Raw genomic sequence first — 15,896 nt, forward strand, 5'->3', positions numbered from 1 at the left:
CTGACTCTAAGACAAACATAGGTCAGAAATGGAAAAAAAAAATTGGAATAATGAAATGACAGAACCAATAAATTTAGCTTAGTTTAGAGAGAAAGCACAGAAACAGGACCCTCGGCCCACTGAGTCCACGCTGTCCATCGATCACCCGTTCACACTAGTTCTATGTTATTCCACTTTCTCGTCAATTTCTTGCACACTAGGGGCAATTTTACAGATCTGTGTTTCTAGAGAGAGACAGGAACCGAAGGAAATCAATATTAGTATAATAAGTAGTGCCAGAGAAATTAATGGGCCAAAAAGGCAGGAAAATCCCCAGGGCCTGATAATCTACACTCTAGAGTACGACAGGAAACGACCCCAGAATGAGTATGTGCATTTGCGGTCATCTTCCACAATTCCATTGCTTCTGGAGCAGTTTGTTTGAATCAAGGGGTGACCCCACTATTTATTTTTAAAAAGCAGGAAACGATACGGCAGACTTGTAAGTCCAACATAAGTAATGGGGAAAATGTTAACGTTAATTATTTAAAAAACAGAAACAGGCCTTTACCCCACGAAGTCGGTGTTGACAAGCAAGCATCCATTAACTCTAATCCTACGTTAATCCCATTTTAATGTTATCTCCACATATTCATTAACCACCCCCACCTCCTCTGAAGATACCACTACTCAGCTCCAAGGGGCAATTTACAGTAGCAAGGTAACCTACCAACCCCGCAGAGTCGATGGGCCAAACTGCCTAATTCTGGACCAATGTCTTATGAACATCTTTGGGACCACCATCAGAATACCCAAAGGGAACCCATGTGGCCACAAGGGGAATGTGTAAACACCACACACACAGCACCCAAAGTTTGTAATGCAACCAGATCCATGATGTTCTGAGGTAGAGGTCGACAAGCTGAAGATGACAAAACAGTGTCAGATAACGAGAGACTCTTTTGCCTCCTTGTCTCCTTTTAGCCTACTTTTCATCTCTAGTCTTTGTCCACCCATCTCCCAATCAAAACTCCCCTCACCTATATCCACCAATCACTTGCCAGGCTATGCCCTGCCCCTACTATTTTTCAGCTTTCTCCCCCCCACTACAATCAGTATGAAGGGTCCCCACCTGAAAAATCACCTCTCCATTTCCTTCAGAGATGCTGCCTGACCTGACCCTCTGAGTTACTCCAATACTGGTTCTGGAACTCCTGCTACTGGGAACATCTTCAGAATGTTCTGTTAAAATTTTATAGGTTTCTCTGAAATTCCTTCTCATTCTTCTCAACTTCATGGAACATAGACCTGAGCGACCAAATGAGGTCAATAGTGATAAGACCCCCGAACTTAAATGGCCAGTATCTGAGGGTCTTTAAAAAAGTGACGGGCGTAAAGCAGTGGCGCAGCAGTAGAGTTGCTGTCTTACAGAGCCACAGACCCGGGTTCAATCCTGACTACGGGTGCTGTCTGTACGGAGTTTGTACGTTTTCCCCGTGACCTGTGAGGATTTTCTCCAGTTTCCTCCCACATGTGTGTGTAGGATTGCTGGTCGGCGCGGACTCGGTGGTCCGAAGGGCCTGTTTTCCGTGCTGTCTCTCCAAACTGAACCAATTTAGTAGAAATCGTTTAGAAATTGCCCAGGATATTCCCTAGGACATTGAGGGAAGTTAGTGCAGAAATAGCAGGGGCTATGACGGAAATATTTCAAACGTCATTAGAAACAGGGATGGTGCCGGAAGATTGGCGCATTGCGCATGTTGTGCCTTTGTTTAAAAAAGGTTCTAAAAGTAAACCTAGCAATTATAGACCTATTAGTTTGACGTCTGTGGTGGGAAAATTAATGGAAAAGATACTTAGGGACAATATATATAATTATTTGGATAATCAAGGCCTGATTAGAAACAGTCAACATGGATTTGTGCCTGGAAGGTCATGTTTGACTAATCTTCTTGAATTTTTTGAAGAGGTTACCAGGGAAATTGATAAGGGCAAGGCTGTGGATGTTGTCTATATGGACTTCAGTAAGGCATTTGACAAGGTTCCACATGGAAGGTTGATTAAGAAGGTTAAATCGTTGGGTATTAATAGTGAGGTTGCAAGATGGATTCAACAATGGCTGAATGGGAGATACCAGAGGGTAACGGTTGACAATTGTATGTCAGGTTGGAGGCCAGTGTCTAGTGGAGTGCCCCAAGGATCTGTGTTGGGTCCACTGTTGTTTGTCATTTACATTAATGATCTGGATGATGGTGTGGCAAATTGGATTAGTAAATATGCAGATGATACTAAGATAGGTGGAGTAGTTGATAGTGAGGTAGATTTTCAAAGTCTACAGAGAGACTTGGGCCTTTTGGAAGGGTGGGCTGAAAGATGGCAGATGGAGTTTAATGCTGATAAGTGTGAGGTGCTGCATTTTGGTAGGACAAATCAAAATAGGACGTACAGGGTAAATGGTAGGGAATTGAGGAATGCAGTGGAACAGAGGGATCTGGGAATAACTGTGCATTGTTCCCTGAAGGTGGAATCTCATGTGGATAGGGTGGTGAAGAAGGCGTTTGGTATGCTTGCCTTTATAAATCAGAGCATCGAGTATAGAAGTTGGGATGTAATGTTGAAATTGTACAGGGCATTGGTGAGGCCAAATCTGGAGTATGGTGTGCAGTTCTGGTCGCCAAATTATAGGAAGGATGTCGACAAAATGGAGAGGGTACAGAGGAGATTTACTAGAATGTTGCCTGGGTTTCAGCACTTAGGCTACAGAGAGAGGTTGAACAGGTTGGGTCTTTATTCTTTGGAGCGTAGAAGGTTGAGGGGGGACTTGATAGAGGTTTTTAAAATTTTGAGAGGGACGGACAGAGTTGACGTGGGTAGGCTTTTCCCTTTGAGAGTGGGGAAGATTCCAACAAGGGGACATAGCTTCAGAATTGAGGGACAAAGGTTTAGGGGTAACATGAGGGGGAACTTCTTTACTCAGAGGGTTGTGGCTGTATGGAATGGGCTTCCGGTGGAAGTGGTGGAGGCTGGCTCGATTTTATTATTTAAGAGTAAATTGGATAGGTATATGGATAGGAGGGGATTGGAGGGTTATGGTCTGAGTGCAGGTAGATGAGACTAGGTCAGGGAGAATGGTCGGCGTGGACTGGTAGGGCCGGACAGGCCTGTTTCCATGCTGTAGTTGTTATATGTTGTTATATGTTATATGTTATATGTTATATGAATGTTGCAGAAGAATGGAAAACTAAACACCCCTTCTCAAACAAAGAAAAACACAGAAAGCATAAAGATATAGTCCAGTTAGCCCAACATCTGCAACTGAAAAAATGTTGGAATCAATTATTAAAGAAAGTAGCAAGTGGACATTTATCCAATCAAAACATAATTAAACACAGCCAACATGATTTTATGAAAGGGAAATAGTGTCTGACAAATTTATTAGAGTTATTTAAACAGCAATGTGGATAAAGGTGATCCAGCAGATGTAGTGTAATTGGATTTCAAAAAAGCATTCAGTAAAATCCACATAAAAACCTTACTGCAGAAGAGCTGCGGGTGATAAATGAGCATGGATAGCGGGCTAGCTATCTGACATATAGTCGAGCTAAATGGTTCATTTACTAACTCATGGTCTTTAACTGGTGGGGAACCGTTGAAATTAGTGGTGGGGCCACCACTGTTAACAGTCTTCATTAATGACTCAAATGAAGGGACCAAATTGCATTGTCGGGAAATTTCCTGACAAGAGCAAGGGAAAGGAATAAAGGGGCAACATACAGACACTGGTTAGGCGAGTGTGCCAAATTAACAGATATCAAGGGCTGGAGGGGTAAAACAGCAGCCACGCCCATGCTGCCAAAGATACCCATCTCAACTAGTTCCATTTGCACACACTGCACCCATATCCTTTTGAACATTTCCTACCCATGTACTTGTCCACATGACTTGGCACACCCTGGGTGCACACTTTGAGACAAAGTGTGGACAAGGTGACCCTTCCCTTGTGTTCTGACTGCCAAGGCCAGCGGAATCTTCCGATTGCTAACCATTCTAACCTTCAGTATGACTTTATGTCCTGGGCATTGCCAGACATAATTGGGTCCAACTGCATTTGAGTGCAGGATGGAGATTAGTCGTGGTTGATGAAGTCAGTGAGTTCTGCATGGGTGCAGGAGGTAGCACCGATGCAGTCGTCAATGTAGCAGAGGTAGAGTTCGGGGATAGGGCCAGTGTACGCCTGGAACAGGGAACGTTCAATGTACCCTACAAAGAGCCAGGCATAGCTAGGCCCCATGCGAGTGCCTTGGATTTGGAGGAAGTGTGAGGAGTCGAAGGAGTAGTTGTTGAAGGTCTGCCAGCTCTGCTAGGCAGAGAGTATTAGTAGACGGAAATTGTCTGGTTCTGTAGTCGAGGAAGAAACGGACGGCTTTAAGACCTACCTGGTCTTGAGGATGGAGGTGTAGAGTGACTGGGCATCCACAGTAAAGATGAGGGAGTGGGGGTCTGGAAAACGGTAGTCATTGAAGAGACGAAGAGCGTGTGAGGTGTCTTGGACAATGTTTATGTGGTTTATGGGTATTGGTCACTGGAAGATTTCTCCCACCCACCTGTAACTCTCCCCTCTACTTTCAGTCTGAAGAAGGGTCCCAACCCGAAACGTCACCCATCCTTTTACTCCAGAGATGGTGCCTGACCCGCTGCGTTACTCCAGCACTTCTTTGGCAACTCTGTTTCCTCAGGTTACCACAACCATGAAGTATGGTTCAGTCCAAAAAGCGATCGGAATAGCCCAGCAGTATGAAAAAAGGGTGGGGGACAGATAATAAGAAATGCAGTGGGTCTTGCAAACTTCAGGTTTCATCTGCCCTTCAATAGAAAAAAAATCAAGCCAGTTCCTTAACCTACACTTCCAACTCATCAGCACATTCTTATCTCCCCAAAAAATCAATTGATTTCAACCTCAAATATTGAGATAATTATAAATATTGGCATCCTTGAACAACAACTCAGTTTTCTGACACGGCTCAGATGGAATCAACTACAGGCATTTTTGCCACAGACATCTCAAAGTCAGGTGTGAGAAAAGTCATTTGGCTCGGGTTGGCTTTGGATTGTCAATGATATGGTTGGGTTGGATTTTAATTCCAACTATGAGAATCAAAGTCTGAAGGGTTCCAAATCAAAATGTCACCCATCAATAATGTCCTCCAGAGATGCTGCCTGGCCCGCTGAGTTACTCCAGCTGTGTTTTACTTGAGATTCCCAGCATCTGGAGTTCCTTGTCTCTTAATTCAAACCTTATGCAGAATTATGCCTTCAAATTGCTGTCATGACAGGTAACCCTTGACATTGTGCTAGGTAGAAAATTATATTACATTGATCAAGCCTTAGTGGAGGAAAAAGCTATATAAATACAGGTCCACCACTGATTTTCTGGCAAATGGTGGACCGGCACCTCCTTTAATCCCAACAGAATTGTGAAAGTGGCCGGAGCCGGCAGATCCGTTCCCATAGCCGACTTCCGAGGCTGATACCTTGGCTCCTCAGCTGCCTAAGCGCACCGTTCCAGTACCGTTCAACTCCTCTCGGAGGCCATGGCCTCTGTTGATCGGGCAAAACGGATAATCCAGCAAGGTTCTGGAACCAAGGGTGACGGAAAATCGGTGGTGGACCTGTAATGAGAAATCTGGAGGGAAACAATTCAAGGAAGAGTGCTCCCGTGACTTTTTAGACAATAGACAATAGACAATAGGTGCAGGAGTAGGCCATTCAGCCCTTCGAGCCAGCACCGCCATTCAATGCGATCATGGCTGATCACTCTCAATCAGTACCCCGTTCCTGCCTTCTCCCCATACCCCCTCACTCCGCTATCCTTAAGAGCTCTATCCAGCTCTCTCTTGAAAGCATCCAACGAACTGGCCTCCACTGCCCTCTGAGGCAGAGAATTCCACACCTTCACCACTCTCTGACTGAAAAAGTTCTTCCTCATCTCCGTTCTAAATGGCCTACCCCTTATTCTCAAACTGTGGCCCCTTGTTCTGGACTCCCCCAACATTGGGAACATGTTATCTGCCTCTAATGTGTCCAATCCCCTAATTATCTTATATGTTTCAATAAGATCCCCCCTCATCCTTCTAAATTCCAGTGTATACAAGCCCAATCGCTCCAGCCTTTCAACATACGACAGTCCCGCCATTCCGGGAATTAACCTAGTGAACCTACGCTGCACGCCCTCCATAGCAAGAACATCCTTCCTCAAATTTGGAGACCAAAACTGCACACAGTACTCCAGGTGCGGTCTCACCAGGGCCCGGTACAACTGTAGAAGGACCTCTTTGCTCCTATACTCAACTCCTCTTGTTACGAAGGCCAACATTCCATTGGCTTTCTTCACTGCCTGCTGAACCTGCATGCTTCCTTTCATTGACTGATGCACTAGGACACCCAGATCTCGTTGAACTCCCCCTCCTCCTAACTTGACACCATTCAGATAATAATCTGCCTTTCTATTCTTACTTCCAAAGTGAATAACCTCACACTTATCTACATTAAACTGCATCTGCCATGTATCCGCCCACTCACACAACCTGTCCAAGTCACCCTGCAGCCTTATTGCATCTTCCTCACAATTCACACTACCCCCCAACTTAGTATCATCTGCAAATTTGCTAATGGTACTTTTAATCCCTTCGTCTAAGTCATTAATGTATATCGTAAATAGCTGGGGTCCCAGCACCGAACCTTGCGGTACCCCACTGGTCACTGCCTGCCATTCCGAAAGGGACCCATTTATCCCCACTCTTTGCTTTCTGTCTGTCAACCAATTTTCTATCCATGTCAGTACCCTACCCCCAATACCATGTGCCCTAATTTTGCCCACTAATCTCCTATGTGGGACCTTGTCGAAGGCTTTCTGAAAGTCGAGGTACACCACATCCACTGACTCTCCCTTGTCAATTTTCCTAGTTACATCCTCAAAAAATTCCAGTAGATTTGTCAAGCATGATTTCCCCTTCGTAAATCCATGCTGACTCGGAATGATCCCGTTACTGCTATCCAAATGCTCAGCAATTTCGTCTTTTATAATTGACTCCAGCATCTTCCCCACCACTGATGTCAGACTAACTGGTCTATAATTACCCGTTTTCTCTCTCCCTCCTTTCTTAAAAAGTGGGATAACATTTGCTATCCTCCAATCCACAGGAACTGATCCTGAATCTATAGAACATTGAAAAATGATCTCCAATGCTTCCACTATTTCTAGAGCCACCTCCTTAAGTACTCTGGGATGCAGACCATCAGGCCCTGGGGATTTATCAGCCTTCAGTCCCATCAGTCTACCCAAAACCATTTCCTGCCTAATGTGGATTTCCTTCAGTTCCTCCATCACCCTAGGTTCTCCGGCCCCTAGAACATTTTTCCCTCTTGTTCTTTAGGTAGCAGAAGCTGCAGAGGACGGCAATGTTGTCTAAGTGCACAATCATGAAATTTGTGCAGCCAACATTTAATTTTCGAACGATGCTCAAATTTGAGGTGTTTTATACAATTACATTTAACCTGCAAAGCTGGCCATTAATGAACATCTGTGATTCCGAGCCATATCTGAATACACTCAAGCCGGTTTTAAAATTGAAAAATGTATTAAGTAATTGGAAAGAACACTGCAAGTACATGTCAAATACAGACTTATATTTTCCAATCTTCTGTATAGAGTTTTAGTTGGACACTCTCAGGATAGGAAAGTGGTGGTTTCCTGATTTAAAAAAAAGTCTTCCAGTTACTCACACGAAGGACATCCAACAATCTCATAAATTACTACTTAAGCTTGAAGTTGAACATCCTTCAAAAATATTCTTTGTGGGGAAAGTGTCACTTTCAAAGTCAAAGGGTAGCACATTGAAGATACACAAATATTTTTGCACAGACGAAGATTGAGAAACCTACAATTGGAACAATGTTGCTCCAAGGACTTAGTTTCACTTCCACTGCTGATTACTACCATCTGCTGCAATGATATTTTTCACCATTCATGATCCATTTCCCCATACTCCACAATTGCTGGCATACACAATGGGTCATTTTCCAACCAACAATAAGCCTTGGCCACAGGCAGAAAATAAAGTCACAACATCAAGAATCTCACGGGAACTAAAATCAGAATTAAAGGACGTTCTTTTAGGAAGGAGATAAGTCGAAATTTATTGAGATAGAGGAAGGTGAATCTGTGGAATTCGTTGCCGCAGAAGCCAGTGGAGCCCAAGTCATTGGATATTTTTAAGGCAGAGATACATAGATTCTTGATTAGTACGGGTTTCAGAAGTTATGGGGTGAAGGCAGGAGAATGGGGTTAAGAGGGAGAGATAAATCAGCCATGATTGAATGGTGGAGTAGACTTGATGGGCCGAATGGCCTAATTCTACTCCTATCCCTTCTGACATTATGACCTTATAGAACCTTAAGTGCATACTTCTCCAAACGATTTTGCAGACCCCAATTTTAAGTCAAAGTTCTTTGGGGTGCATAGTGGGTGAGAATGCAAGGGTGTCAAGTTTGTGCAACCTTGCCAGCATGAGATTTCGACTGTTTTAAACCCTTGGCTTTACTGGCATCTGCACATATCCACTGGGATTATTGCTCCTGAAGGAATACTGGAAGCCAGGGAGTTGCTGCACATTGTGCTGGATTGTAATTTGCTTTGCATAATAGAGCTGCAATGTGAATCAATGTCGACCCGAAGCGTCACTTATTCCTTTCCTCCCGAGATGCCGCCTGACCCGCTGAGTTACTCCAGCATTTTGTGTCTATCTTCAATGTGAATCTGAAGTCAGGATTTGACCATCTGGAGTCACCCCTAATGGCATAACAATTTGTGAGATCCTTTCCAAATACAACGAAACATGAATAATAATGGAAATACTCAACTGGCTATGGAGCATCCATGAAGAGAGGAACAGCATTGAAGATTCAGATCAATGATCTGTCATTGTCAAAGTGTTAAACATCACAGAAATGGCTCTTTGGCCCGACACACCCATACCGACTGTCAAGTACCTATTCATGAGAAAAATAAGGACAGAGACCTGATACATCACCTCTCGCCTTCTACAAATTCTGCCGAATAGAAGCATAGAAAATAGGTGCAGGAGTAAGCCATTCGTCCCATCAAGCCATTTGATATGATCATGGCTGATCATCCAAAATCAGTACCCCGTTCCTGCTTTCTCCCCATATCCCTTGATGACGATTTCACCGACCCCCGACGGCTGGCAGCCCGTGCGCACGTGCTGTGGCAGGCCAAACAGCAGGGTGGAGCCACCATCAGCCGGGTGGCGGCGGTGCCTCCCAGCATCCACATAAGGAGCGGCAGTGACGTCGGCCACAAACAGCGTCGGCAAGGACAAGTGGTGCTACTACCACCAAAGGTGGGGCTCCGAGGCCCGTCGATGCCGACCGCCCTGAACGCATCCGGGAAATGCCTCGGCCGGCCGTCAGTAGCGGCCAGCCAAACACATCACCTCCTCTACACATGGGATCGTCATTCGGGGCAGCATTTTCTTGTTGACACGGGAGCAGAGGTCAGTGTTTTGCCCCCCTCGGGCACCGACGCTCGTTCCGGAAAGAAGGGGCCTCCTCCAACCGCTGCCAACAGCAGCAATATCAGAACATACGGGGTCCACACGATCCAACTCAACTTCAACTCCTGTCGCTTCAGGTGGACCTTTACCATCGCCGACGTCTCACAACCCCTGCTGGGCGCCGACTTCTTCTGGGCGCACTCCCTGCTGGTCGACGTGAAAGGACGTCTCGTTAATTCGTTAAGGACGTAGATGAAAAGGCTAGGCCGCGATCCACCATGTCCATCGGGTGGTGGAAAGCCTGCGCGGCGTTCTTAAGGCCAAAAGGCATGTGGAGAAACTCAAATAGCCCAAAAGGAGTGATAATGGCCGTCTTGGGCAAGTCGTCCGGGTGTACAGGAACCTGATGATAGCCCAGGTCGACTTTGGAAAAAATGTAGCGCTGGCTGATAGGTGGTAAAGTCCTAAATGTGTGGAATAGGGTACTGGTCCGCAGTCGTGGCGTCATTAGGGCGTCGGTAACCTGCACAAGGCCTCCAGCCTCCGGACGCCTTGGGAACCATGTGTAATGGAGACTCCCACGTGCTGTCAGAGAGCTGTACAATTCCCATGGCCTCCATCTGGCGGAACTCCATCTTAACAATACGGAGCTTGTCGGGGGGAAGCCTGGGTGCACATGTGTGGAGCGGCGGTCCTGAGGTGAGGATATGATGCACTACTCCGTGCTTGGGGCCGGCCGATCGAAATTGGGGGGTCCACCAACAGGGATTGTGCCCGGAGGAAATTGGCGCCCAGCAAGGGCTGGGAGATGTTGGCAACGGTAAAAGCCAAGGTAAAATGACAGGAGCCAAAAATAAGCGGGACCGTGCGAACCCCATACCAGATGGCGCTGCCATTTACCGCGGTCAGAGAGGGCCCGCACATACCGGAACGAATGTCGACCCCCAATGGGGGCAAAAAAGCTAACCTCCGCCCCTATGTCAACGAGGAACCGGTGTCCCGAATGTCGGTCCCAAGCCTAGAAGCTGTTTTTCTGGTCGGTGGCCGCAGCGACTACTGGCGGCCGGCCTGGGCGTTTCCCAGAGTACGAGCAGGGCGGGCGCCAGTAGTCGCTGCCCACTGACCAGCCACAGCCCGTCGGCACGCCCCGCTAGTGCCAGGCGGTCATCAAACTTCGCCCCAGAGAGGAGCAGGCGGATGTCGTCCGGCAACTGCTGCAGGAACGCGTATTCAAAGAGCAAGCAGGGCTGGTGGCCGTCCATGAGCGTGAGCATCTCGCTCATGAGGGCCGATGGCTTCCGTTCACCGAGCCCGCTCATGTTGAGGATCTGCGTCACTCTCTCCATGCGGCTGAGCCCGAAGGTGCGGAGAAGCAGCACCTTGAGGCCTTGATAGTTACCGGCGGCCAGCGGATCCCGCGGATGTGAAATTGTGCCTCTGCCTGCTGAAACCACACCTGCGGCTGAGAGATCCAGAAGGTCGGTAGCTTCAGGGCGACTGAGTTCAGTTGGGTCTGGTCGGCCAGAGCGGCGGGTTGAGCGCTGGCATTGTGGTCCACAATGCCTAGTTTGGAGCGTCGGGGTCACCAAATGTGGCAGGACTCAGAACAGTCCAGCCAGGATGAGACGAGACGCTAAGTTGGTCCGGTCAGTAAATCTTTATTTACACGAGAAACCACGAACAGCAAACACCAAAGTTCTCTCTCTCTCAACAACCGCCCAAAAACCCGTGACTCACACACACACTCAGTCACAAGACGCTGCCAGTGGAATGCCGAGGGTTCACTCAGGAAGTGGCCTAACCATCAGGTGACACTACAAAAGACCCACATCAACCTGGCCACGCTCTTATTTCACACCTACCACCAGGAAGAAGGTACAGGAGTCTGAAAATCGTGACCTCCACATTCAAGAACTCTTCTTCCCAACAACCATCATGCTTTACACAACACTAATCAACACTAATCTCAACTATGAACTTCTAGTGACGGTCTTTGGTTGTATTAAGAACGTTGTGGGGTTTTTTGCCCGAGTATTATGATTATAGATTTATTGAATTTTCGTTTAATATAAATTATCTCTGTATATTATGTTTGCAAGTCTGTTATGCTGTTGCATGTAAGAATTATTGTTCCGCTGTCAGTACATATGACAATTAAACACTCTAGACTTCACTCTTCAGAATCCACAGCACATTGTTTTTCACTACAGCACCTCTGTAGATTTGTGATTATTTTGTCTGCTCTTCCCTGTCCTTATTTACCTTCCACCGTTTGAATCTAATCCAGGCATGATTACTCTCATTAACCACCCTTCACCTTCCTCCCCAAGGGTGCACTAATAATACCTATTCACCTAGATTATCATGGTCCCGGCCAATTATACGCATTCCCTCATTCTTCTCACCTCCTCCCCCCTTGTCCTCTTCTTTGTCTCAGTTTCTCAGCTTTGTTAAACGATAATTGAACCAGGAATATTAACTCTGCTTCTCTCCCCACAGGTGCTGCCTGGACTGCTGTGTATCTTCCAGCATTTTCTGTTTTCGTTCAGATATCCAGCAGCTACAGTATAGCAGCTTCAGACTCTGGGTCTGAAGAAAGGTCCTGACCCAAAATGTCACCTGTCCATGTTCTCCGGGGTTGCTGACTGACCCACTGAGTTACTCCAGCACTTTGTGCTTTTTTTGTTTGTAAACCAGCATCTGCAGTTCCTTTTTTCACTACATTTTGAGTTGCAGCATATTGTTAGATTCCCTGGAATCTTTCTCCTGATCTTCTTCCAAACAATCCAGGGCACGCCTGCGAAGATGGCAGAAGAGGCTTTGTTTTTATGAGTCATCTGAAACCTGCAGCTCCTATAACTGCTTTTAATCATTCAGACACAGGATGTGGACGTTGCTGGCAAGGTCAGTATATATTATCCATCCCAACTGTCTCCAGAACTGCTTGGGAAGGCTATTTTGGAGGACTGATAGAATAAACCACACTATTGGGTGTGGATAGATACAAAATGCTGGAGTAACACATTGGGATAGGCAGCATCTCTGGATAGAAGGAATAGGTGACGTTTCGGGACGAGCCCCTTCTTCAACACCAGTATTTTGTGTCTATCTTCGGTGTAAACCAGCGTCTGCAGTTCCAACCACCATCTGCAGTTCCTTCCGACACATTGGGTGTGGAGTCAGATTTAGGCCTTAATCTGGTTAATGATCTTTTAACAAAGTTGAAGGTAGACACAAAATGCTGGAGTAACTCAGCGGGTCAGGCAGCAGCTCTGGAGAGAGGGAATGGTGACGTTTCGGGTCGAGACCCTTCTTCAGTGTAGGATTTTGCTCTCAACTTTTTGGAATGATGTTAAATCTGCAAATCTTTGATTTGGAGGCATGAGCTGAAAGTTGCATAAAACATTACAATGCCTAATGGCGATAGACTTAGTTTGTACCAATCTTCAATGGTCCAATAGTATTTTATTGTCATGTGTATCTAACATAGTTTAGTTTACGGTCACGTGTTGTCTTGTACGGCAAAAAGCTTTTGTGTTGCGTGCTATCCAGTCATTGGAAAGACTATACAACAGGTGCTCCTCAGCTTCCGATGGGGTTCTGTTCTGAGAAACCCATCACAAACCGAAAGTATTGTAAGTCGACATGCGTTGTAATACACGCGATCACGTGGCCGGAAGCGAGCGGCGGCTCGCTATGGGTCGCTGCCGTTTGCACCATCGCAAGTCGAAACATCGTAAGCCGGGGAGCACCTGTACACGATGACAATCAAGCCATCCACAGTTTAGAGCTACAGGATAAAGGGATAAGTACAGTGAAATTCGTATTTTGCATACAGTTCAGCGACAATCCTGCTGTACATTAGGCACAATCATTGCATAAGTGCACAAGATACTAGACCACACTGTCAGTACACAAGAGTCGTCACGTTTTTGATGTTGTCCTGTACCCGTCGATCTTTAAGTGCGGTGTAAATTTGAGTCGAGATCCCTTTCTCATTCAAAACGATACATTGTACAATAGTGGGCACAGCGGTAGAGTTGCTGCCTTACAGCGAATGCAGCGCCGGAGACTCAGGTTCGATCCTGACTAAGGCAGCCGTCTGTAGGGAGTTTGTACGTTCTCCCCGTGATCTGCATGGGTTTTCTCCGAGATCTTCGATTTCCTCCCACACTCCAAAGACGTGCAGGTATGTAGGTTAATTGACTGGGTAAATGTAAAAAAACAATTGTCCCTAGTGTGTGTAGGATAGGGTTAATGTGCAGGGATCGCTGGGCGGCGCGGGCTCGGTGGGCCGAAGGGCCTGTTTCCGCGCTGTATGTCTAAATCTAAAAAATCTAAATCTAAAAATTATGCATACACACCAGTTCTACAACTGTAGCTCAGCTGCAGGCTTATCAATGACTAGATTTCACAAACTTCTTGCTGGATCACTACAATGATTAATGCCTTTCAGGTAGGCCTCCTGATGGGGTATAGAATACTGAAGGCTTAGTGAGCTACTATCAGTTACGACGTTTGCATTATAATCATGGGTTTGGCACAATGTGTTTTGCGTGCAATGTCTGTCATTACAGAATGGTTGCACGGTGGTTAAATATCATGACTCAAAATCCCGAAGCCACACTCATAGGTTAACTCCCACTCTGGACGATGGTGAACTAACATTCAGTTAATTAAATAATCTATAGCAATGACCTGGCATCAATAATATGAACCATCCATCGTGCACTCGAAGAGATAAGGTGAATGCACTGAAACTTGGGGCAGCACGGTGGCGCAGCGGTAGAGTTGCTGCCTTACAGCGAATGCAGCGCCGGAGACCCGACTGCGGTTGCTGTCTACACGTTCTCCCAGTGACCTACGTGGGTTTACTCCGAGATTTTTGTCTTTCTCCCACATTCCAAAGACGTACACGTACGTAGGTTAATTGGCTTGGTAAATGTAAAAATTATCCCTAGTGGGTGTAGGATAGTGTTAGTGTGCGGGGATCGCTGGTCGGCGCGGACCCGGTGGGCTGAAAGGACCTGTTTCTGCGCTGTATCTCTATACTAAAATCTAAACTTTCACCCAGAGTAGGGGAATCTTAGGTTTTAAGGTGAGAGGAGAAAGATTTAATTGGAACCTGAGAGGCAACTTTTTTCACAGAGGGTGGTGGGTGTATGGAACGCTACCAGAGGAGGTAGTTGAGGCAGGTACTTTAACATCTTTTAGAAGACAATTGGATAGGTACATGGATAGGAAAAGTTTGGAGGGATATGGGTCAAATGCAGGCAAATGGGCCATCTTGGTGGGGTGGACAAGTTGGGCCAAAGGGCCTGCCTCTGTGCTGTATGACTCAATGACTCCATGGCCAATGACTCAATGAGTCAATGACTCCATGGCCAGCACATTGTCAAAAATCCCAGGGTCAAGGGTTTTTCCCTTGGCTGAGAAATAAATAACTAACTACCAGTCATTGCCATATTCCATAAATATATATTTTTTTAATCAACCCGAATTTCATACTCGACACTTGGACAGATTTCAAGCTGAATTCAAATTCAGAGTCCCACATGCAGAAACTTCAAATCAGAAAAAGAAAAACTCACTTTTCAGCAACGGGCTGTGCAATATTTTCAAAAATTTCCTCTTGCTTTGCACCTTGATCAAAGATTTGCTGGAATCTGCAAAAGAAGAAATTGTGAAAAAGTATATTTTTAGTTTGAAGATACAGCGTGGAAACAGGCCCTTCCGTCGAACGAGTCCACGCCGACCATGATCACCCCGTACACTAGCACTATTCTACACTAGGAACGATTTACAGCAGCCAATTAACCTACAAACCTGCACGTCTTTGGTATGTGGGAAGAAACCGGAGTGTTTGCAGATTCATTGGCATCCGTAAATCATAAATTGTCCCTAGTGTGTAGGATAGTGATAGTGTACGGGGTTATCGCTGGTCAGAATGGACTCAGTGGGCTGAAGGGCCTGTTTCCACGCTGTATCTCTAAAGGCTAAAGTCTAAATGTATTTATAGTTCCAAAATCCAGCACTGCAACCTGGAAAAGGAGCCTTCGACAGAGGAAGGGTTGAGCCTGCAACCTGTGCGATGTGCATGTGTGCATGCATATATATGTGTGTAAATATAACTTCATCTACATTTTCTGATGCCAGGTCAGTTGGCTAATATGCTCCTAGATACTTGCAATGCTCTGTTTGACAGGTCATAAGGTCATAAATGATAGGAGCAGAATTGGGCCATTCGGCCCATCAAGTCTGCTCCGCCATTCAAACATGGCTGATCTATCTCTCCCTCCCAACCCCATTCTCCCGCCGCCTCCCCATAACCATCTGACACCCGTA

At 46.1% G+C, this 15,896-nt stretch overlaps 1 protein-coding gene across 2 annotated transcripts in view; it reads right to left on the reverse strand.

The window, feature by feature from the left end:
- Window positions 1-15,896, reverse strand: part of kif6 (kinesin family member 6) — a 466,382-nt gene that overhangs the window by 438,856 nt on the left and 11,630 nt on the right. For both annotated transcript variants that reach the window (XM_078398770.1, XM_078398768.1), the window contains exon 3: window positions 15,143-15,217. In XM_078398770.1, the coding sequence (XP_078254896.1) occupies window positions 15,143-15,217 (75 nt within the window). The remainder of the gene's footprint in view (window positions 1-15,142; window positions 15,218-15,896) is intronic.

The sequence above is a fragment of the Rhinoraja longicauda genome, chromosome 5 (assembly GCF_053455715.1).
Source record: "Rhinoraja longicauda isolate Sanriku21f chromosome 5, sRhiLon1.1, whole genome shotgun sequence".
Taxonomy (NCBI): domain Eukaryota; kingdom Metazoa; phylum Chordata; class Chondrichthyes; order Rajiformes; family Arhynchobatidae; genus Rhinoraja; species Rhinoraja longicauda.